General features: G+C 38.1%; 1 protein-coding gene across 1 annotated transcript; it reads right to left on the bottom strand.

Annotated features, from left to right (window-relative positions):
• Positions 1 to 867: 867 nt before the first annotated feature.
• On the bottom strand, positions 868 to 3,543 carry LOC140946114 (uncharacterized). Its single transcript, XM_073395193.1, has 2 exons — positions 3,472 to 3,543; positions 868 to 1,723 (listed from the first exon to the last, which is right to left on the bottom strand). Exons 1-2 carry the CDS (start codon positions 3,533 to 3,535, stop codon positions 1,269 to 1,271), a joined length of 519 nt encoding a protein of 172 aa, XP_073251294.1. The 5' UTR covers positions 3,536 to 3,543; the 3' UTR covers positions 868 to 1,268.
• Between the last annotated feature and the right edge of the window lie 19,621 nt (positions 3,544 to 23,164).

The following is a 23,164-nucleotide window of genomic DNA, read 5'->3' as shown; positions in this document are numbered from 1 at the left end:
GCTAGCATAATGTACAAAAGCCTAATGACAAGACCACTCACAAATTTTTAACGGCAGTAGCTAGAAATCCTGTGTCTAAAGATACACGGTCTCAAATAGTGTAAGAATATGTAATTGCTTTATTCCTTGTTACCTGGATCGGAGGGAGCGGGACACTGTACTGATCTTCATACATCGATCGAATCATTCCAAGGTTCGGTAGATGTAAGTTGTCTCTCTTTGTTCCCTACGATCTTCAAAATAAGTCATGAACACATTCTCACCTAGTTTTTTTCTTTTGTCTTTAGAAGTGGTCCTGCGCCCTTTGAAAACCCGTAAATATATATTGGCAAACATATGTGAATTCGGTTATACAAAGATGGTGGCTTAAATTTAATCCTAGGCGATCGACACCGGTAGACCTGGGCTCGATTTTGTGAGCCAATCGACGGACAGTAATTTACCACGCCCCTGACCCGCCTCTGTTCCCGCCTCCTTTTACTCGGCCCAGCTCATCAAATTTTTTTTTACAACTGTACTTTCTTTTGCCATTCGCGCGCTGGGAATTGACGCTGAATATTTCTTTCATACAATTAAAGTCAAAAAGACTTCTGCAAAGACTGATGAAACAATGTGAAAAAGGCTGAGGTATACAATATTTAATACGACTAGCCAAAGCCAGTCTTCATCAGGTTTATTAGGAAAAAACATGAATATACAGAATGTTAGACTACGAGTAGTGCCCCATTTTTCCTCAGGGATAGTAGAGCGAGCAAAACGCGAGCGCTTCGCGTTTCGCTCGCTCTACTATCCCTGAGGGAAAATGGGGCACTACTTGTAGTCTAACAGAATGTATACTACTGTAAAATAATAAACGGAAGTTACATGGTAAGGATTGCATAATGACTATAGATCGTCACGATTTTTTAATTCTCACAGACTCAATGGTTTTGGCTTTATGAATGAGGGGCACCTCGCGTGCTTTCCTAAGACAATCGCGTTCATATCTGAGTGTTTCAATTGTGATAAGTAACATATGGGAAACAGAGTGACTGTTGCTGAGAAAGTGTTCTGAAACTGCGGTTTCGATCTTGCACAGCCTGTGGGAAAGCAATGCAATGTCCCTTTGAGGCAATACCTCCATGCTTCAGCAGGTGTACATGCACAGTAGGTGCTAGCCTGGCTATCAGCATCTGTTCAGCATCTGACATGTTAGACAAAATCTCAAGAACAGCCATTGGATCCATGTTATTCTCACCTGACCAAACTTTTGGCACCTTCTTATCTCTTCAGTAGCGAGTACACATGTTTCTCGTGCCCTTGCTCTCCAGTCGCCTTTCCTTGCAGACCTCACAAAAAGTAAATGTATAAGTCATCTGCTCCACCTCAAATGAACGAATAGCACTGTATGCATTATCTTCTTGCTGACTTGACCCTGCTGGTGTAGGTGGTGGTAGATCTCCAACAACTTCACCCAACCTTTTCTCTTCTTCTGATATTCTTCTTTGGTTTCGCTGATGTCTGTTTCTCCTGTCATCCTCTGTTTCCACTTCACCAGGCTTTGCAAACTCATAGTCCACACCAACTGCCCTTGCTCTTGCAATTAGATATAGGCGGTCATCTTCTAAATGGCTACTACTACTGATATTTACTTCTGCAAGAGGATTCTGTGTTCCTTGCGAGTTGCTTGGTCCCTCAATTGGGGAATTTCCTACTACAGGGGTGTCCCTTTCCATCTCTTCTCCTAGCGAATGAATTATCTGTAATACAAACTACACAATATAAGCTAATTGGCACTAGTGGACTCTCTTTTTAGCATGCCTGAGGGATAAGTGAAGTTGTTATGGGTATTCAATTACAGGAGAAGCATTAATAGAATTGTGACTCTTGGGCCAATAGATGCAGGCTACAGCCTGCCTACCTAATGGTGTTTGTGTTACTGATTTCAAAACCTGATTTCAAAAAGGAAATACACAATATTTACACTTTCCAAACCTTAGATAAAAGAACAAGGCTTGAAAATCGTTTTCTAAGTGGTGATAACTACTGACTGAGATTTCATAAATCAGTCACCAGTCTTGTGATGTAATGTATAGATCTTGACTATCACACGCTTTACCAACATTACCTCATTTCCCAAAGAAAACTGCTACAAATTGTACTTGTAGAAAGGACCTTCATGCTGTGCTACAACTATTATGAACCTATTCTCACCATGGAGCTATCCTAAAGTGGCTGTACTTTTCTCCGCATGTCCGCTCTCTTATTTGCAAGGATCTTATACAGGCATTTGTTTTCACAATTCACTACAGATATTGTTATCACTTGTTTCCCCTTTTCTTGTTCATTTATATTCAACAAAATACTTAACCCCTATTCACACCAAAGCTTAAACAAAGTTGTTTATTAAAACACAGTTAAAATTGTTTGCTTTATAATAGCTGCTTACTGACTACGTTTCTTGCAAATTACCAGAATGATTGAAGGTCATTATTTTGAATCCTGTGTGAGAATCTGAGTTCCAATTTTCTGTGTCTGTTTTTCATTTCAATACATGTTTAGTTGGTGTGAATGGGGCATAAGTGTATAAGTAGTCATTCACCTTTGAGTAGTACAATTTGTGTTTTTCAAAAAGTATCAAAGCTGAATGAGCCCTTTAAAGGGCGAATGCAATTTGAGCTTTTTGAAAAACACATGAGTGCAAATGAATTCCACAGTGAGTGAAAAAAGTCATATGATTACTTTTTAATAATATACATGAAATAATTTACAAGTACTTTCCTGCCTTTGTGTGCTTTAATTTTGCAACAGGCTATACTTAGCTGTTCGGCTTTAGCATGTCACCGGATCAAGGAACTGAATTGTTTATCAATAGTTATGGACAGGTGTATCCTTTCTCTTTCAATGCCTGTTCATAGCTGTCATAATAATTTTCAGACCATTTTGGGCTCAAAGTAGCCCACTTGTTTGTTTTTATTACTCATGAGTCTCGGTGTAGAAGGACTCGACCAAGCAGTTTGTTGGGGTCGGCATGCTAGAAACTCTCAATTTTCTCTGAAAATCCTTCCTCTTTGTACAATAGCTTCAAACATCAAATCAATATAATATGGTCCTCTTTACAATGTTTTGGTTTGGTTTTTGTTTTCAATTGTTCTATAGTATTTTGTCGTAACAGAACTAAATTTTGCTTTGTATGCCAGCTATTTTTCCACTTGCAAACTTCATGTTACCTGCCTGGCTTCCCATGGGGTGACCAGCAGATTGTGGCACCTGATTGGTTCTGATATATTTCTATTGTTTATTAGCTAATCACATTTTTTCATTCTCTGAGAAAAATTTTTTAAAAATTTTTTTGCATAATTTTTCCCCATTTTTGCACTGTGTTTACTAAAATTTGCACTGCTCTAAGCCAATCAGTTTCAAGAAATTTTTCTACGTATATTATTATCTTTCATAATAAACATCATCTTCTGTAATCAATTATATCAGTACCTGCTGAATGACTTTGCTCTTGTTCACCTAGCAGACAGCATTCTATGCTACATCTCACTTTCATGTTCTTCCAAGGCTAAGAAGATAGGATTTTAAAAATCTTTAGTTTATAATAATAATTAACAATTATTCCTCGAGCCCAAATGGGCTCTGAGTCAATAGACTCATCTGACTTTGACTCATCTGAATCTCACTCAGAGGCCATGAGGGCGAGAGGAAAAATTGTTTTAGTAAAATCCAACTAGCTGGTCAAAAATATACCACTTTTAGCTAGTTAAAGCTAGACGTAAATCCTTTTTCGCCGCCAAAAATCCAGCACCTTTCGCTACTAGTGGGCTATAACATATAGCCTAGTAGTAGCTCAACCAATCACAATGCTGCAATGATAATAGACCACTAGCTGGATTTTACCAATCACTGATATGTTCATCGTGAAATTCAATATTTCCCTATCTCACAATAGTGAATACACACACACCTTATTCAATGGTACGGAGATTGTGCGAGTTGCGTAGTATTTTTCTGAGCCGGCCACAGGAAAAAATACGAGCAATGAGCAAAATGTCTGCTCGTATTATACGCTAAACCATCAAATAAGAGGTTTACTATTCCACTACAAAAAAAATTGTTATTTTGCGATGGATTTCTATTTTTTTGGAAGGAGTACTAAAAAACATCCTGATTCCCTCTGTGAGAATGACAATAACAATGAGGTAAATGTTTGTGCATATTATATCAGGGTGTCCAACGGCATGGTTGCCCAAAAAAATAGGAAAATAGGAAACTCAGGATTGAGAAAATAGGAAAAATAGGAAACTTTGCATTAAAAAATAGGAGAAAAATAGGAAAATCAAAAGTACTTTTGTTGACAAAGATAGCTTCCCTGCACCCCATAAGGGTTATAATAAAGGGTACGAGTCATCAGATTCTATGTTCACACTATTTAGATCAACTTTCGCGGCTAAGAAGGAGTGAAAATGATCAGTAACATTTAGTTTATTGGCTCAGTTACGCTGGACATATTAAATCAGAATGATATGATTGACTACAGGTTGAGCGTGGTTCTATAATCAAGGGTGATCATATGGAAATTCCCTTCAAGTTGACGGCAATTCTTTCAAAAGCTTTGAAGAGTGAAATTTCTTAGGATAGAAATTTCTTACGATTGAGTTGTTGTTGAAGGATATATAGAAAAAAGTCCTAATACCTATGGAAAGCTTTCCTTCCATTAATCTGCAATCAGTGGCTGGTTGAGAATATGCTTGTTTGAGTCAAAAGACCGCATAATTTAGCCTGCGTAGCAGGCGTCGAAAGGGGTAGGGGATAGGGGATAGGGGATAGGGATAATTTTAAGTACAGAACCGGGCTCTCCACGGTGTATGCAAAATGACACTGATCTATTTAGTACCAGATTGTAAGTGTGTCATGGTTAAGTTCTAAGAAGAACATATAATATAACACTCTGGTTAGCCATGACTGCAAGACCGATTTTGCAACCAAAATATTGGATCCTTGACCAGCTGCTTAGGTATAGCTGTTAACAAGGGCTCACCAAGAGAGCTACTGCCGTGAACTAAACTTTAGTCTGTTCTTTTCATGTAGCATCCAGAATCAGCTAGTGATTGGTTTTTTAAACAAGAAGCTGATTGGATGATTTATCTGACCTGTGTTGTGAGAGGACAACTTGATCCTGTTTTCAGTTTCAAAGATGAACATAAAAGCGAGCAAGACTTCAAAATAAAATATGACATGTACAGATACTGAAATGCAGTTTCAGTGGGCTATGCAAGATATTTAACAATTATTCCTCGAGCCCGAATGGGGTCTGAGTCAATAGCGGCCGAATGGGCTATTAATTGACTCAGAGGCAATGAGGGCAAGAGGAAAAATTGTTTTAGTAAAATCCAACTAGTTGGTCAAAAATATTGAGAATAAAATTTTTTTACCTATTTAAAGCTAGACTTTAATCCTTTTTTGCTGCCAAAAAGCCCCCACTTTTCGCTACTAGTGGGCTATAACATATAGCCAAGTAGTAGCTCAACCAATCAGAACGCAGCACTGATAATAGATCACTAGTTGGATTTTACTAATATTCAATAGTCATGAGGACTATAACACTTCATACAATACATGCAGGTGCACGAGAAAATTATACAAAAAGTAACAAAAAAAATGTTAACAGAACTCTAATAGGCAATAGAGGTCATGGAAAGAACAAACGTAACTGTCATTTTTACTAATATTAGAACATCAAAGTCAACATGATACTTGCTTTATGATAAATTTCACTCAAAAACACATACAACTATAATTCCATTTTCAATTTTGTTACAAATTTTGGCTTCACCAGCTAAAAAATAGGAAAAATAGGAGGTTTTAGTTTAAAAATAGGAGAAAATAGGAATAGGCTCAAAAAATAGGAAAAAAGAGGAACTGGACACCCTGTTATATGCTAAACTATTGAATGAGAGGTTAATTATTCTACCTACTGCAAAAAAATGTTACTTTGGCTTCTATTTTCTGGTAAGAGTATCCAAAACATCCTCATTCTGTCTGCGCGAATGCTTCTTTTGCATCCACTAATATTCACCCTGTTGTAAACTGGTTAAACCAGGACCCAGCTACAGTGTATTACGGCCTCATATTTTGCGCGTTCTCTTGACCTTCTATAGTAAAATGACGTAACAGTGGAATAATAAAAGGTGTTTTTGAGCATTTATTGGGGATATTTTTGTCTTAATTTGGCTATTTTTGCAAAGTACGACATTTTCAATACAGTACAAACTAGCGCCTAGGAACCTAGCTAAATTTGCCAGTTAGGCCCCCTCTATTTTCTTCAATCTATATAAGAAAATTCCATACACTTATATTTTAGAAAAATTTTAGGTATTTTTTTAGGTATTTTATTTATTTGCCACACGATTACAATAATTACAAAAAGATGCCAAAAAAAAAAAAATGTAGGAAGAGATGGCGAGGAGGCCTAAAAGAAACTATAGAGCTTATGTTAATTAGGCCTCCTCAATTACAATAATTGTAATTGAGGAGGCCTAATTAACATAAGCTCTATAGTTTCTTTTAGGCCTCCTCGCCATCTCTTCCTATCCTTCCTATTTTTCGAAGATGGCATAAAAATTACGGCGACGGATACAATATGATATGAGGTGAAAAATTAAACTAATCAATATTACGGAAGTTTACAAATGTTGAATATTAAAAGGCTTTTTCCCAAAATTTTTGTTGGAGTATACTAATAATTATTACAAATAAATGCCTTAAGTGCTCTTTTAAAGGAGAAAGGTGAGGAAGCGTTGATGATGTTGGTGTTTAACGTGTTGTAAAATTTAGGTCCTTGATAAAAAACGGAAAATTGTTTGGTTCGAGTACGACAGAAAGGCAGACGAAATTTACACGAGTTTCTTGTATTATACGAATGAATTTGACTTTGTAAGGTAAATTTACAATGAAATTTTAAAGGTAGAGTATGGTTTTGATAGGAGTACATGAATAAGCCTAGTTGTATTAAGTATATATCATGAAATTTTAAGATACCAAGATTTTGAAAGATTGGATCAGTATGTGCATCGAAAGTTGTTTTAGCTATAGTTCTGATCACTCGTTTCTGTAAAATCTCAAGACGAATAAGGTTAGTTCTGTAAGTAGAGGCCCAAACTAAGTTGCAATAAAAAAGGTATGGATAGACTAGAGAAAACTATAGTGTTCGTAAGGTTTTCGTGGATAAATAGAAACTGGATTTACGAATAATTCCTGTGCATTTAGAAACATACCCCAATTTTTTTGCAAATAAATATTTTTGCAAGAATCTCTTCAAGCAAGGGAAATGCGGTTTCTTACATGTGAGTTTTTAATGTATTTTGACCGGTCCGAGTTAAAATTTGTTTGGCCTGTCAATTGACATGATCTGCACTGTTCAAAAATCATTTTGAGCACTGGCTTAATGACCTCCTTATTTTACATAACATTATTCTTACACACTCGAAGATAGGAATCTACAAAATGGGAAAGCCTTAAAGGAATAGCTATTTCAATTCGAGAGGGAGATTAACTCTTTCAGATTTTGTTGAGACACCCTAAATAAAATAAATAGACGTGAACCCCAACAATCTGCATCAAATGAGCTCTTTACACAGGCATTGGAAAAACCAATGAAGACCGCTGAGCACACAAAGAAGAAACAGTGACATCCCAAAGACTTTTAAGAAAACATAACAACGCTTTCACAGGCCGTTAATTTAAGACCATCTAACACTGAATAAATTTATGTCTGGGATTTTAGCTTACATTAGCTTACAGGAATGACAAACAACAGTCATAAAGAGGAGTTTACATTCATTCAGTGATTCCTTGCACGGTCGGATAGGATAAAAAATGGCAATGGTTATACTTTTCGATGAAATTACACCCCAGAAAGAACAAAAATACATTGTGGAGCTCTTTTTAAGCTTATCTCGTCCAAGTGAAATTAAATTTCATTGTTGCGTGACAAGTGACGTGTGGTATGGTCATAAAAGCTGATGCAATCACGAAGAGGTTATTGATTAAACAAACAAAACTACAACAAACGTACCTCCGTATAAGCGTCCTCACACTGAATAATTTTAAGCCGGGGATTCAACACATGATAAATAATAAAAATTCAATCCAAAAAGGTGTTAAATGATGACTTTGCATCCTAATGAAATCAAACCACGCTACATTTTAACAATTGTCATCTTTTCAGTAGCTTTGGAAGAGTGCTCAAACGTCTTCAGAACACCTGGGGACATTTTCGGCGAAGTTCCGAAGTCTTTGGAAAGTTGTCGGCAATCTTTGAAAGTCCCCGGGACATTTCCCGAAATCCCGGTCACAACAAGGTGAAGCCTCATGCATTTGACTCAGAAAAAGTTGGCAGGTATAATATTGGGATGTAGATCGTAGGAAAAATCAAGAAAGACTGTATCTGAATCACCTCGGTAAAAACTTGCAACTGCTTCTGTAACACCCTCATTAGCAGCCATTGTATGGTGGCGCGTTCCGGGACAAGAGTAAATTTGAGATCTTAGGTCATAAACGAAATATGACACTTAATAAGCTTCTTGCTGCTAAGTTACCCATAAAAACGCACGTTTGTCACATTTTCTGACGAAAAGAGTGTAACAATGCTATTTAAGGTCTTAAAAACGGGTTTTTTGTCAATTAACCTCATTCAGATCCTCGACAAAGTGGAACTAAATCTTTTATAGAGCTGATAAATATCAGATTACATTAATTTTGGCCTGAATGAACAGATTGACACTTATTATGCTCTTCTATCTATTACAGTCAGTCCAACACCTTAAATTCAAAGTTAAAATTCAATGATCCTACACTGTAGTAAACAAAGCACAACTACATGTACTGCCACTGTAGTCTTTCATTTTTTCTATATTGCCACTTACGAGTCCTTATGCGGTATTGACTTGACGTTAGCAAAGAAACAACTTGTAAATGACAAAATCACAACTTCTTGTCCAATAATTATGCCTTATAAGCACAATATCAAATGTTACAAAATGTTCAAATAACAAATATGAACTTTGAAAAACTATTCGAGCACAAAATGCTTTTTCTATCCATGCCTTCTTTTGTATCTGCTGTGTTGTTTATACCTTCTTTCAATGTTTTGAGCTGTTATTTTTATGATTCACTCATTTGGTGGCAGTTCCCACTGCTTGAATTTTGATAAATTTTGTGACACAGCTCCTTAACTTTCTTTATGTTTGCCGCAAACACTACTCCACAGCTCAACTCTTTGGTGGCTTTTAACAGTACTATATTACATATTTCAAACTCTACGGAGGAAATTGTTTAAAAGAAAAATATGCAAGCCAAATACCAAAGAGCGACATAAAATCAACAACCCTGTGAATAACCAAAATACAGTATAATAAAGAGAAACTGTCCCGCCTTCAATTTCCCTTTTTTGATTTTTCTCAAAACCATCAATCTTTGGTTTTTTAACAAACGATCAGTGAACACATCTGCTGGCAAGACCCTTGATGGTTGGTTTGCAAGTTGTGGGAACATTGTTTGGATTTCATCTAAGAAACACATGAGGAGTACCCATTCTCCCTCTTGTCAATATGATGCTTGCATAGAACTTCAGAATAATACAGGATAAAAAAAACTACAGTAGTTCTACCAGTTGAACTCCACTGCTGGTAAAGAGGCTGTGTCACAATATTTAGTATAATTTGTCTGGATCATTTTGGTAATAGTGATGGCTTTGTTACTTTAAGGGGACCATCGCTGTAGAGAGGAAAACAAATACTGTAAGTGTGCGAGCAAACTGAGGAGTTTAAATTAATCAAGATAAAGTTGTATATTCGACAACAAAGAACTAACAAAGTGTAAACACTGGTCATTTATGAAAGCATCTTTTAACCACGAACCATGAATTTGACAGTTGGTACGTTGCTTTGTACGTTTTTGGATTTTTGACAATTTACTGTAGATTCAAGCGAGAATAATACAGAAAATAACTAAACAGATTCATTTCTTTTTTTGTCATGCTGTCGTATAAACTTGCCAGTTTGCTCGTGCATTCAGTAATCTTTTTCCACAATAGAGCGATGGTCCCAAAAAGTAATGAAAGCCATTAAGTCAATTATCAAAGCACAATTGTCATCCATTTCAATCTTCTCTACGTATACCTGATCCATCCATTCCTCATTTTGTATTTGTTTAGTCACTTAAACCTTCATTTCATGTTTTGAGCAGATATTTTATGTCTCACTAAGATTGGTGGTGGTTCCCACTGCTGAAATTGGATAAATTTCGTGTCACGGCACTCCTTTAAATTGCTAAGTACTAGTTATTGATCAGTGGTTTTAAAACAACCTTACATTTGGTACCAGGGCAGCTTACCTCGTCTTTATACTATCTGCATTCTTCATCAAAATCTCTTGCCTTGGACAGCCTTAGTACAATCAAACATTCCAACTTTCAAATTATACTTGCGCATCACGAGGTTTCTGCTCAACCGTGTCTTCATCTCAAAAATAAAAGGGTCGCTTTACGAGTGAAGCGATCGATCACTGAAGGCTGACAGATCGATAATAATATATAACAACCCTCAGATGTCTTGCGGTGCTATCAGGAAGCAAAACTAAAACAAGAAAAAAAAAATCGCCTGGTCGCAGGTTGCAATTATTTTCAAAATGGACGCCAAATAGAGCGTTTCCAATGAGCATGAGCGAAAGAAAGGTCCGCTGACCAGCACTTCTCTCCTTATTAGGACCCATTCTTTCTTGTCCCGTATGTCATACAGTAAACACCCGCATATAAGAACACACGATTTCGGAGGTCAGGCTGATTGAGTTCTTGTTTATCGGGTTCTTAATGACAAATCAGCCTCAAAATGTTCTTAAATTATTATTTAGTAATACTATCCAAAACATGTTGCTAGAGGTATATTTAGCATATTTTAGGAAAGTGAAATAAATAATTATTCTGTAATTTGATTATATTAACAAATGAAGTTATCTGACAGCAAACATAAACTTACATGTTTTGTAATTATGACACTTTTTCCATTTTATAAGAACATGTTACAATTTTCAGGCTGATCTTGTTCTTATAAAAATGGGGCTTTATTGGCCAAATTTCAGCCTGGTGTTCTTAATCCATTTGTTCTTATATGCGGGTGTTTACTGTAGTACTGATTGCGATAAATCTAGCAAATATCGAGTCCAGCTGTGTATTCTCCGCAGTTTTTTCACAGATTTTACATATAACGTAAACGCGAGTGAATACACAACCGTTTACAAAGTAGCCCGATCTCAAGAGTAAATAAAATTTACCGTTATTCACCTTGATAGGTCGCAAAGGCAAAATTTCTGAAACATTGATCATGCGATCTTGGACATGGGTTAAAAAAAAGAAAAAAATACGTCACCGCAAACGTAACGGAAATAAGGAAGAACGGAAATGTGATGACAGAAATGTGACGGAAACGTGATCGTTCGCCTTCCGACGCGGAAACATAGCCTGTTCCAGGCGTTCGGATAGTGGAGTGTGGCGCGAAGGAAGAGAGCGAGAAAAAATCTGAAGGTGGAAAAGAGGGAGAGGGAGAGAGTAAGGAACGCCTGTGAGATTTGTTTTCAAAAGGTCATTCCGCCCACTTTGTCGACCACTAATCCCGGAACGTAGTATCCGGTGTTAAAAGTTGTCAATCAAGCAGCGGGCGACAAACCGCACTGTTATACTGAATTAAAAAAAAGATATGCCTGTATTCATCTTTTATATTTGTTTTTTGCAAACCAATAAATCCCTTACCTCCAAAAATGAAAGAACTGGCAAGCATTACTCGTTCCACTTTCTCTGCCGTTGATTTTCACTCAACAGATCAAATACTAGCTGCTGTCGGTTTTTGTTAGCTTTTGTTGTTATTATTGAAATGCTGTTTGAATTTGTGTGTCAGTAAATGCTTCAACGCGTAGTTTTGGAAGACGTGTTAAAAGGATAGAAAACTCAAAAGTACGTCCCGAGACTAGCGCATGTTCCTTTTCACAAATATCAGCTTTCAAAATATTCACGCACAGGTGAATGACAGCCAGCTTTCAGGAATTTCAGGGCTAAAGAAGCTGCATTTTCTTCTCTTCTATATACATTCAACACTAATTCGCTTTCCTACTAGTGTTGTAGCGACTCCAACTCTGTTAAACTGTTGTACTTGAGTAGCCGCTAAGGCGAAATACGTCTCTAGCGGCGAGGAACAAGGCCAAAGTGAAACGGCTGTATTCGCAGGTTGAACAAAGACACATATCAAAAGAAGGTTCATGTGCGTTTTCAATATTCCTGAAGAGAACTGAAAGGAAAGAGCTCGTTTAAAAGCCAATAAATGGTAAAATTCGAAAGCCCTATTTTACGTTGACGAGATCCTGCCTCAGAACGATTTCTCCTGTTCTTTAGGGGTGATATTCACCACGCTTTCAAAATAACCTGATGTGTAATCTGATTGCTAGCGCATCACATTTCCAATCAACGTAATGAACCTTAGTGCTGACAAGAGCCGTCAAAATAGACCAATCATAGGGTATCCCAGAATCTGTATACCGGAACGAGCTTTTTGTTTTGAAAATAAGTCTTACAGGTTCCCTCGCTCTCACCCCTCAGGCCCCACCCCCTCGTTGTTGTTGTTGTTGTTGTTTTTTTTTTTCTGCTTACATCTTTTTGCGCCTTCCCCACGATCTGAACGCCTGTAAAAGGTTATGGAAAACTAGATCACCATATTTCCGCAGGGCGGAAACTTGACGGATAAAAGCAACTCTATGTTTCCGTCGAGTTTACAAATTACGGAAACACGTTATTTCGTCCTGTGTTAAGATTTCAGTTCTCCCATGGTTTTCAAAAATTTTAGTGAAATTTATGTACAAGAGAGGTATTAAGTTTTTAGATAAGCATAACATTATAAGCGAAAGTTTCGAAAGCAATTGAAGATAAAGAATACTCCATGGATATGTTTTTAGATCTCTCAAAAGCATTTGACACAGTGAAAAGATAGTATACTCTCAGTGCACAAACGTGACCACTTTGGCATGAGAGGAGGTGTACTTGAACGGTTTTAGTTTCAGTTTTAGCTTTTTTTTAATTCAGACAAGGCCCATGGTTGAACGGGCAACGTTTGTAGAAAGCCGAAGTGCATTAACTAGGACCCAAGCGTGATAAAGTTCCCATAGGTAATAATTACATTTTAAACCAAGCGTTAGTGCCAAGAGCCGGGTAGCGTAAAACCTCCTTAAGATAAGAGAGTTCTTAACTTTTGTTCTGGAACAATAACCTAAGATTGTCGTACAAAAAGGGTCTGAAGCGTACAGTTTTGACTTTAATCTCCATGCATGAAACCATAAAAAAATTCATTCAAGCCCCTAATCGCTTGAAGTGTTTGGCCGGCTGAGCCATCCCTTGGAGATATTCCGACATTTGGCTTAAACGGGTTGTGTCACCCAAAGGGGTTCGATTTTCGGGTCTTGTGTCTAAACTGGAAAACAATTTTTACCAGTCAGTGTTTTGAACAGGAAATGGTTTAAACGTTGGTGGTCCTTGGTCTGGTTTTATAGTACTAACAATAAAATGTTATTGTTTTAAAATCCAATTCTAAGATGTCAAATCCAAAAATATACTTTCAGGACCACAATTGACTAACTAACTACCCGGATTCTGAATTTCATGATCATTGAAAAACTGTGACATTATCTTCTATAAGCCCAAACTTGAGTACTACATTGAAGTTTTTTAGCGTTTTGGCTGAGTTTGTGCTTTGGGAGTTTCCTATTGTTTCTAGTCTGTCATGATACAGCATTCTTGTTCCGGCACGCGTGCAATGACCGCGCTTGGCTGACTTCCGAATGCTCACCGAGATATGATAATGTAACAGTTTTTCAATGATCATGAAATTCAGGATCCGGGTAGTTAGTTAATCAATTGTGGCCCTGAAAAAATTTGAAGGAAAAAAACTACGAATTTTCAAATGGTATAGACATTTTTCAAGGTGAGACTTAAAATAAGTAATTCATTTATTCACACGAAACTCCACAGGGTCCAGAGGAGTTTCGTGTGAATAAATAAATTACTTAATTAAAGTTTCACCTTGAAAAATGTCTATACTTGTCGCTTAGCACGATTAATTAGCCCAATGGGATCTTTATGAATCTACTGTAAACGATTTCTTCGCTTCTTATCTGACCCAGATCGACTTTGTTGTTCGCCATTATGAAAATCAATAACCGCAAGCCATAGCCTCGCTGGCGCACGGAACGTCGCCCGAAGGGTGACCGAAGGCTGTAATTGGTCAAAATGTATTGTTGCCATACAACTCATGAGTATAAAGCTAATTTCTGAAAAATATAGGGCCTTTATTGCGCTGGTGATTAAATTTGGACCTTTCTTATACGCTTAATATAAGTTACTACATTGCCTTCTACAAACATCCAAATCTACTTTTGTTTTTAAGCTAAGAGAGGAAAGTTTTTTGCGATTCTTCAAAGCCGTTTTAAAATTAGGTAGTTTAAGTTGTTAATCCTCCAGTCTGATGGATATACTTGGGGGCAAATTCCGCCTGGGTGTACCTCTCCCCTCTGGATTGGCCACTCAAAAACAGTAAAGAGCTTCAGAAACTTGTCAGTAACTGTACATATGAATAGAGTATTTGGAGCCTGAATATTCAGCAATTGAAAATAGTGTAACTGAGACAAGGTTTTCCAATATTATTTACAGAACCCATGCTCTTGAAATGTGGCTTTCTAACCGCATATCGGTTGAACTGCTTTTACCGTGCTATGCGTGCAGACTGTTTCTTTGAACGATTGCATTTCTTAATCACACTCACATCATTTCTCTATTACTTATTTTTGCAGACGCCTGCAGAACAACAGAATTGCACATCTTCCACCTGGGATATTTTCAAATCTCAGTCAGTTAGATGAGTTGTAAGTTTCAATTTTTGTATATTTTTGTTGCTAATCATCAAGACTAAAACACTTCACAAGCATCATGAGAGAATCCTTATCTCTTGGAAGCATATACAAAAAATTCCATAGCTCAGACAAGAGAGAATAATCATCCTCTCTTGGCTTAGAGCAAAAGCAAATTTTAAAATTTGCCGACTCGGCAATGTAGAAAATAATGAGATATGGCTATTTAACTTTGTTGTTACCTAGTCAGGAGAGAATGATAATCTTTTGTAAATGGCCTGGAGTTCCAGTCCCTTTTCCCTTCAAAAAGGATTTTCTTTGTTCAATAGAGATGTCCTCCATGATGCGATGTTTGATGCTGTGATCTTCAGCAATCTTCAATTAATACAACGGATAATGTCTGAGTTCATGTTATGACCCTTTGGCCGCCAGTGTTCAACACTGCACTACCCAGGATTGGTTACCATTTTTCAACCAGGCACAAAGACATCCCGCGGTCTCACCAATATTTTAGGGCATTTTTTGGCCATTTACAATCCTCCTCTTTGGACTACGTATATTCAAGTTAGGCCTAGAAGTTGGAAATGTTGAGTACATCATTCTTTGTATCACGGGTAGCCGTAGTATGAGCGGTTTTTAAGTTATAGCATGAGTGGCTTTTCAAGTCACAGGAAGGCAAAAAAAATGATCGGTCTGAATAGGGTTAAAGATTTTTTGTTGTTAATTATTATTATGAAGTCGAGTGAAATTTTGACGAACTCTGTTTATTAGAGGGGTCACTAACCTTTTCTCTGAACTTGAAAATGGCAAGATTACAAGGAGGCCTTCACTCTTTCTACCTTCTTCTATTTTTGTTCTTCGAAAACGCTTTGCCACTTTTATTTCCTCGTGAAAATTGAGTTTAACCCTGTTGTAATGTAAAGCGCATTAGATCATATACCAATGTATTTTGCGCTATATAAATAATAAAGTTATGTGATGTTATGTTATGTTCAGACCGGGCTTTGTTTTACTTCCTGCGACCGGGAGGCCCTCCGGAGGTCCCCTTCTATAATTTCAGAACCGCTTGATGCTACGGCCACCAAAATTACACACAATGCATAGGGCTTAGTTGAATTAATCTTGTCTAAAATACATTAAAACCACTTATTTGTGCAGGTACCTCTCCGGCAACAAAATTGAACTGCTACCACCTGACATATTCTCAAGTCTCTCTGACCTGGATTATTTGTAAGTTCAATTTTTTATTTCTTTGTTGTTAAGGAACATGACTTATATTTACACAAAAAGTGAATACTTAGCCTGCGTGACAGGCGTTCAAAAGGGAAGGGGAAGGGAATTAGGGCACCAGACCACGCGCTAGGGGGAGAGGGAGGAAAGGGAACGCCTGCAAGGAAGCCATTGTTTTCGCCATCCCGACGACCGAGTAAAAAAAATAACAAAAATAACGTAACTGTGACGACTAGCTGTCAAATAAGTCTGGCCGCGATGCACGTATTGTAGTCGTATTTCTCGCACTGTTTTCTTTTCTTTTCCTAAAACAAGAAATCTAAAGTAAAGGTACTTTAAAATAAAGTTCAAATGCGGTCGTCCATCGAAGGAATCTTCCTTGAAAGTTGCAACGAAGCGTGCCGAGTTACGTAAAATCCAGCATTAATCTATTCAAGTTGTTGCTGAAGGAATCGGGCTGGAAAACTATTTAATAAGAAATGTAGCGGCTCTTCGCAACTTTCAATGCAATGTTTGTCTAAGAAAAGTTAAAACACTTTGCCGTCACGCACCCTTTGGATTTCTATCAGGACAAATTGGATCCAGCAGAGCACACAAAAGAACGCTGGTGACGGGGAAAGAAGAGCTGAACTTCAAAGATCTGCAAGAAGGCAACAATTTATTATTGAAGTAAGTTCCTGGCGGTTTTATAACCGGCAAGAAGAAGTCCTCAACCAAAAATCGCCGAAAGTTATAGATCGCTTCGTCTTAGCCTGTGTTGCAGCCGGCCCACGCACTCGTCTAAACCATTTGTATAGTCCGTCTGCGAATTAGTGCACCACAGCTCGTTTTAATATCCTGCAGAGTCGCAAGGACATATGTGAACGTTTCGGATAGGCGGATTTCTTACCTGTTTCTTATGAGCCTCACGATTCGCCTAATTCTTACGTGTGCGTGACGAAAAAGAAAACAGTGAACAATGAAAGAGTAGTTCGAACTTTAAAGCCGTCTTCTGAACAAAAAAATGCTTTGAGAGAATTCCTTCAAGGCCATAATTTGCTTGTAAATTTGCCGACTGGTTTTCCAGCGTCTTCCAAACGCTACAGATGCACTGCGCGTATTCTGCAATCTAGCCGACAGTTCTAGAGTCAAAACAAATCAGGAAATCTCGATATTCACGGCCAAAAAAAAGTACACACATATAGCTATTCAGGTGCAGGCATTTCGGAGAAAACCAAAGAAACTGAGGTTATTTAGCCGCAATAAAAAAGTTTAAGGCTTGAACAGAGGTAAAAGAAAAATGTTTTAATGGTAAACTGCATCTGTGATCAAATCCTGTCAGAAAACATTTGCTGAAACATAAACCACAGGAACTAATTCAATTCGATATGCATGGAACAGACCAGCTTCATAACCTCTAAATGTGAGACTCAAAGCGGAAAAAAAAATTGCTCAGTCAAAATGTAGAATGCTCCACGCACTGCATAAACTACGCAAAAAGAGAGCAAGAAATACCTCTGTTGCTCAAACTGACTACTCTAGGGTCACGTTTCACATTATCACGAGCTCAGTCTCTCTTGTTACGAGCTATGAGTTATGTTTGGCTTGTCCACACTTAATTCAAATCGGACCAATCACAAACTGCGTAAGAAACTAGCCAATCAAAAACGCCGACATATGTCCTTGCGACTCTGCGGGACTCCAACCACAGGGTCCAGAGGAGTTTCGTGTGAATAAATAAATTACTTAATTAAAGTCTCACCTTAAACAATGTCTATACTTGTCGCTTAGCACGATTTATTAGCCCAATGGGATCTTTATGAATCTACTGTAAACGATTTCTTCGCTTCTTATCTGACCCAGATCGACTTTGTTGTTCGCCATTTTGAAAATCAATAACCGCAAGCCATAGCCTCGCTGGCGCACGGCACGTCGCCCGAAGGGCGACCGAGGCACGAAGTGCCGCGTAAAAAAAAAATTTATACTGTAAGCCGATCTTGCGAGCCCTCAGTCTCTTGGTTTGCGGTATACAGAATGTGTAACGAAACTGTAACACGATCGTCAACGCGATCAAACTAACCGATTATTTCAGACGACAAACACATCTCCTCTGGACCCTGAGCCTGTGTTCCAACACGATATTGTGCACTAATTCGCAGACGCTATACTCAGAAGGTAAAGAACGTCTGCGACGCAGCCAACTTCGTCTTCCATTATCTTGCCGTTGATAACGCGGGTCAAACAGCAGCAGATAACAAGCACACAGGCAGCATGATTTTTCCTTTCTTTCTTCTGGGGAGTAAAACCTACAAGCCGTTGGGAGATGATACTTTTCAGAACCAGTCTGTAAAACTCATCTGTTGACAGGCCTTTTCCTTCATACGGTTCTTTAACTGCTTTTTTCTATTCTCCTTTTAAGCTGAAATTGATGCCTTCTAACGATGAATTCCCGTAGAGAAATCTCATCACGCTTCACTAACGATATATGTTTAGTTACTTAAATGGCGTGATGTTGATTTCAAGCAATCGGAAAAAGGTACTAACTCGAAGATTGACATTTAATTAATTCTGACCAATCACTATTTTCACGCTCAGAATCTGAACGTGAAAAATGGAGAAAACAATGGCGTCCTTGCAGGCGTTCCTTTCCTTTCCCCCTCGCGCAACCCACGTGCTCTCGCGCGCCCAAATTCCCCCTTCCCCTTTCCCTTTAAACGCCTTCCACGCAGGCTACGTGAATACTACGAGTTACATATTCCCATTTAGCAAAGGATGTAAACGGGTAGCGAGCCTAAGCAACGAGAACGCTGCTATCCTGGCCGTCATGAATAGCAACCGGAAGTTTGTTTGTTTTTGTATGTTTACTCTTGTAGTCTTGTAGGGTAAAGTTATTGAGTCAGACCGCTTAAAGCGAGAACGTATTAACTTTCAGCTGTTATTTTTGACGTGCGGAACGTCAACGTATTCGTTGCTTAAGCTCAGCTATAAGTACATACGAGAAAATGCCACAAACATACGAGCCTATACACAACCATTATGAGAGAATCATTATCTCTTGCAAGCATGTATAAAAAATTCCAAAGCTTCAGAGCAAAACCAAATTTTAAAATTCAAATTAAAATGTGGAAAATAATGAGGTACGGCTACTTAACTTTGTTGTTACGTAGTCAGGAGAGAATGATAATATTTTGTAAATGGCCTGGAGTTCCAGTCGCCTTTCCCTATTCGAAAAGGATTTTCTTTGTTGAATAGAGATGTCCTCCATGATGCGATGTTTGATGCTGTGATCTTCAGCAATTAATACAGGGATAATGTCAGAGTTCATGTTATGACCCCTTTTGCCGCCAGTGTTCAACACTGCACTACCCAGGATTGGTTACCGTTCTTCAACCAGGCACAAAGACATCCCGCGGTTAGGCTTTTGTACATTATGCTAGCATTTTTTCGAGCATTTTAGTGAGGCGAAAGCATTGAGCATTATTCGAGCATTTTAGTGGCATTTTACCTGGAAAATTAATTTTTCCCAGAAAATAAAACAGAAATTAAGTTTTTTCAGGAGCCCATGCCCCATGAGCTCCGGCTTTTTTAAACAAAATGAAGACTAAAATTCAAAATTCACAAAAAACCTAATACAGCCGTTTTGGGGCTGTATTTATGAACTTGTACACGTTGTCGTTGTTACTTGCAACACTTGCACGATTTTGTGAGTGTAAACTTTGAAATTAATTCAAAAAACCGTTTGTATAATGAGCATTATCCGAGCATTTTAGTGGGAAAAATGGAGCATTAAGGTGGAGCATTTTAGTAGGGAAGCAAAAGCATAATGTACAAAAGCCTACCCGCGGTCTCACCAATATTTTAGGGCATTTTTTGGCCATTTACAATCCTCTCTTTGGACTACGTATATTCAAGTTAGGCCTAGAAGTTGGAAATGATGAGTACATCATTCTTTGTATCATGGGTAGCCGTAGCACGAGCGGTTTTTAAGTTATAGCATGAGCATAACGAGCCGCACCGTCTTAGCAACCAAAAAAATTTTGTTTATCAAGCTGAGATAGGGGACTAAAAGTCCCCTATCTCAGCTGGATACTCAGAAGCTTGTAACATTCACTATTCCATTTATCTCTGATCATATTTCGCATCTAATACGATAGAGGCGTCAATTTTCGCGCCATCATGTCATCATTCTAGGGCGAGAAATTTAATTAAAAGCGCGGCATCCAACAAATGTACGGCTCACGTTTCGGCTAAAATTATTCAGTGCCGTCAAAGAAAAAAACGTATTATTAAGATCTGCGTATAAAGTCGATCACATTGCTAACACAGACAAAAACGCTTAAATATCTCCTACGAAATGAACGGCTGAGTTTGTTTTTTCTACGGGTCAAACTGCTACTATATATCCCAGAAGCGCTCAGGCATAATAATATGCCAGGACTTCTACCTGGATGAACCAGAAAGGATATAGAACAACTACCTAATTGTTTTTTACGGCTACGGGTTGAAATACTAAACGTGTTATATATCCTAGAAGCGCTCAGGCATAATAATAACATGCCAGGACTTCTACCTGGATGAACCAGAAAGGATATAAAACAACTGCCTAAATTTTTTTTTACGGCTACGGGTTGAAATGCTAAACGTGTTATATATCCTAGAAGCGCTCAGGCATAATAATATCATGCCAGGACTTCTACCTGGATGAACCAGAAAGGATATAGAACAACTGCCTATTTTTTTTTTTACGGCTACGGGTGGAAATGCTAAACGTGTTATATATCCTAGAAGCGCTCAGGCATAATAATAACATGCCAGGACTTCTACCTGGATGAACCAGAAAGGGTATAGAACAACTGCCTATTTTTTTTTTTTACGGCTACGGGTCGAAATGCTAAACGTGTTATATATCCTAGAAGCGCTCAGGCACAATAATAACATGCCAGGACTTCTACCTGGATGAACCAGAAAGGATATAAAACAACTGCCTAAATTTTTTTTTACGGCTACGGGTTGAAATGCTAAACGTGTTATATATCCTAGAAGCGCTCAGGCATAATAATATCATGCCAGGACTTCTACCTGGATGAACCAGAAAGGATATAGAACAACTGCCTAAATTTTTTTTTTACGGCTACGGGTGGAAATGCTAAACGTGTTATATATCCTAGAAGCGCTCAGGCATAATAATAACATGCCAGGACTTCTACCTGGATGAACCAGAAAGGATATAAAACAACTGCCTAAATTTTTTTTTTACGACTACGGGTTGAAATGCTAAACGTGTTATATATCCTAGAAGCGCTCAGGCATAATAATATCATGCCAGGACTTCTACCTGGATGAACCAGAAAGGATATAGAACAACTGCCTATTTTTTTTTTTTACGGCTACGGGTCGAAATGCTAAACGTGTTATATATCCTAGAAGCGCTCAGGCACAATAATAACATGCCAGGACTTCTACCTGGATGAACCAGAAAGGATATAAAACAACTGCCTAAATTTTTTTTTACGGCTACGGGTTGAAATGCTAAACGTGTTATATATCCTAGAAGCGCTCAGGCATAATAATATCATGCCAGGACTTCTACCTGGATGAACCAGAAAGGATATAGAACAACTGCCTATTTTTTTTTTACGGCTACGGGTCGAAATGCTAAACGTGTTATATATCCTAGAAGCCGTCAGGCATAATAATATGCCAGGACTTCTACCTGGATGAACCAGAAAGGATATAAAACAACTGCCTATCTTTCCTTTTTACGGCTACGGGTTGAAATGCTAAACGTGTTATATATCCTAGAAGCGCTCAGGCATAATAATATGCCAGGACTTCTACCTGGATGAACCAGAAAGGATATAGAACAACTGCCTTCTTTTTTTCTACGCGTCGTAGTTCTAAACGTGTTATTCTTAGAAGCGCTCAGGCTTAATAATATGCCAGGTTTCCAGCGACTGATTTTAGCTGATTTTGCGGTGCGCAAGAATGGATAATTTACCCGACTTGTAAACAGATATTTCCTTCAGCCGATTGTGTCTCATGCAGGAGAATGTCATGTCTGCGTTGTTTTGTTTCTACTGAAGTTTTATCAAAAAAGCTTAAGCGAAAATAGGAAGATCGCAATTTATACTCTTACGAACTATAAATTAGGGCTGACCTGGAAGACGCGTTGAATTGTGCCGCCATCCTTCAAAATATAATCTGGCTGCGTTTAGGGAGACAATTTCTTCTTCCATCCAGATTTACTTGGTATATGTGTTTGCGAGAATCGTCAGACAAAGAATTGGGTATACACTGATTCGAATGGCTTGGCGATACTAAGTGCTTAAGTCTACTTACCGATTACAACATGTTTTGGAAGTATTGAGAAGCGCGCCAAATGAGGTTGCCACAGTGTTCTCGAGCGAACACGGCGCGACCTGGATTGATAAAATTACCATTACATGCAGCTATCATGCCAGTGATTTCTCCTTTCGTCGCATAGTGAATAGTTTGTGAGCACATCCTTGACTCTCGAAACATTTGTCTTGCGCCGCTTTCGAAGTTGCTTCTCCCGCGAACCATAGGTAGATTTCCCGCTTAACATAATGTTTGATAATTTATGCAAAAGTTGACCTCGTGAAAGTCAGCAGTGCATTAATCGACTCAAAAATAAACAGACTTCCTAGAGGGTTTTGAACACGGTTTTAATTAAGGTACTTTACGAGCGCTGCGGTAGTTGACCGCAAAAGTGTTACGGTGATGGATACTCAACTGGATGATTACGTCACTTCATAGCAACCAGACGGTACGAATTTTTTAACTTCCGGAGCGCTGAGGCTCGTAGTGGGCTTTTCAAGTCGCAGGAAGGCAAAAAAAATGATCGGTCTGAATAGGGTTAAAGATTTTTTGTTGTTAATTATTATTATGAAGTCGAGTGAAATTTTGACGAACTCACAACCTTTTCTCTGAACTTGAAAATGGCAAGATTACAAGGAAGCCTTCACTCTTTCTACCTTCTTCTATTGTTGTTCTTCGAAAACGCTTTGCCA

Source organism: Porites lutea, chromosome 1 (assembly GCF_958299795.1).
Source record: "Porites lutea chromosome 1, jaPorLute2.1, whole genome shotgun sequence".
NCBI lineage: Eukaryota > Metazoa > Cnidaria > Anthozoa > Scleractinia > Poritidae > Porites > Porites lutea.
This window is presented reverse-complemented; position numbering and strand designations above follow the sequence as displayed.

Excerpts from the sequence above, each read along its gene's own strand:
- LOC140946114 (XM_073395193.1), bottom strand. The coding sequence starts at position 3,535 with ATGAAAGTGAGATGTAGCATAGAATGCTGTCTGCTAGGTGAACAAGAG. Across the intron at positions 1,724-3,471 it reads AGAGCAAAGTCATTCAGCAG|GAGAAGAGATGGAAAGGGAC; the intron begins GTACTGATATAA and ends TTCATTCGCTAG.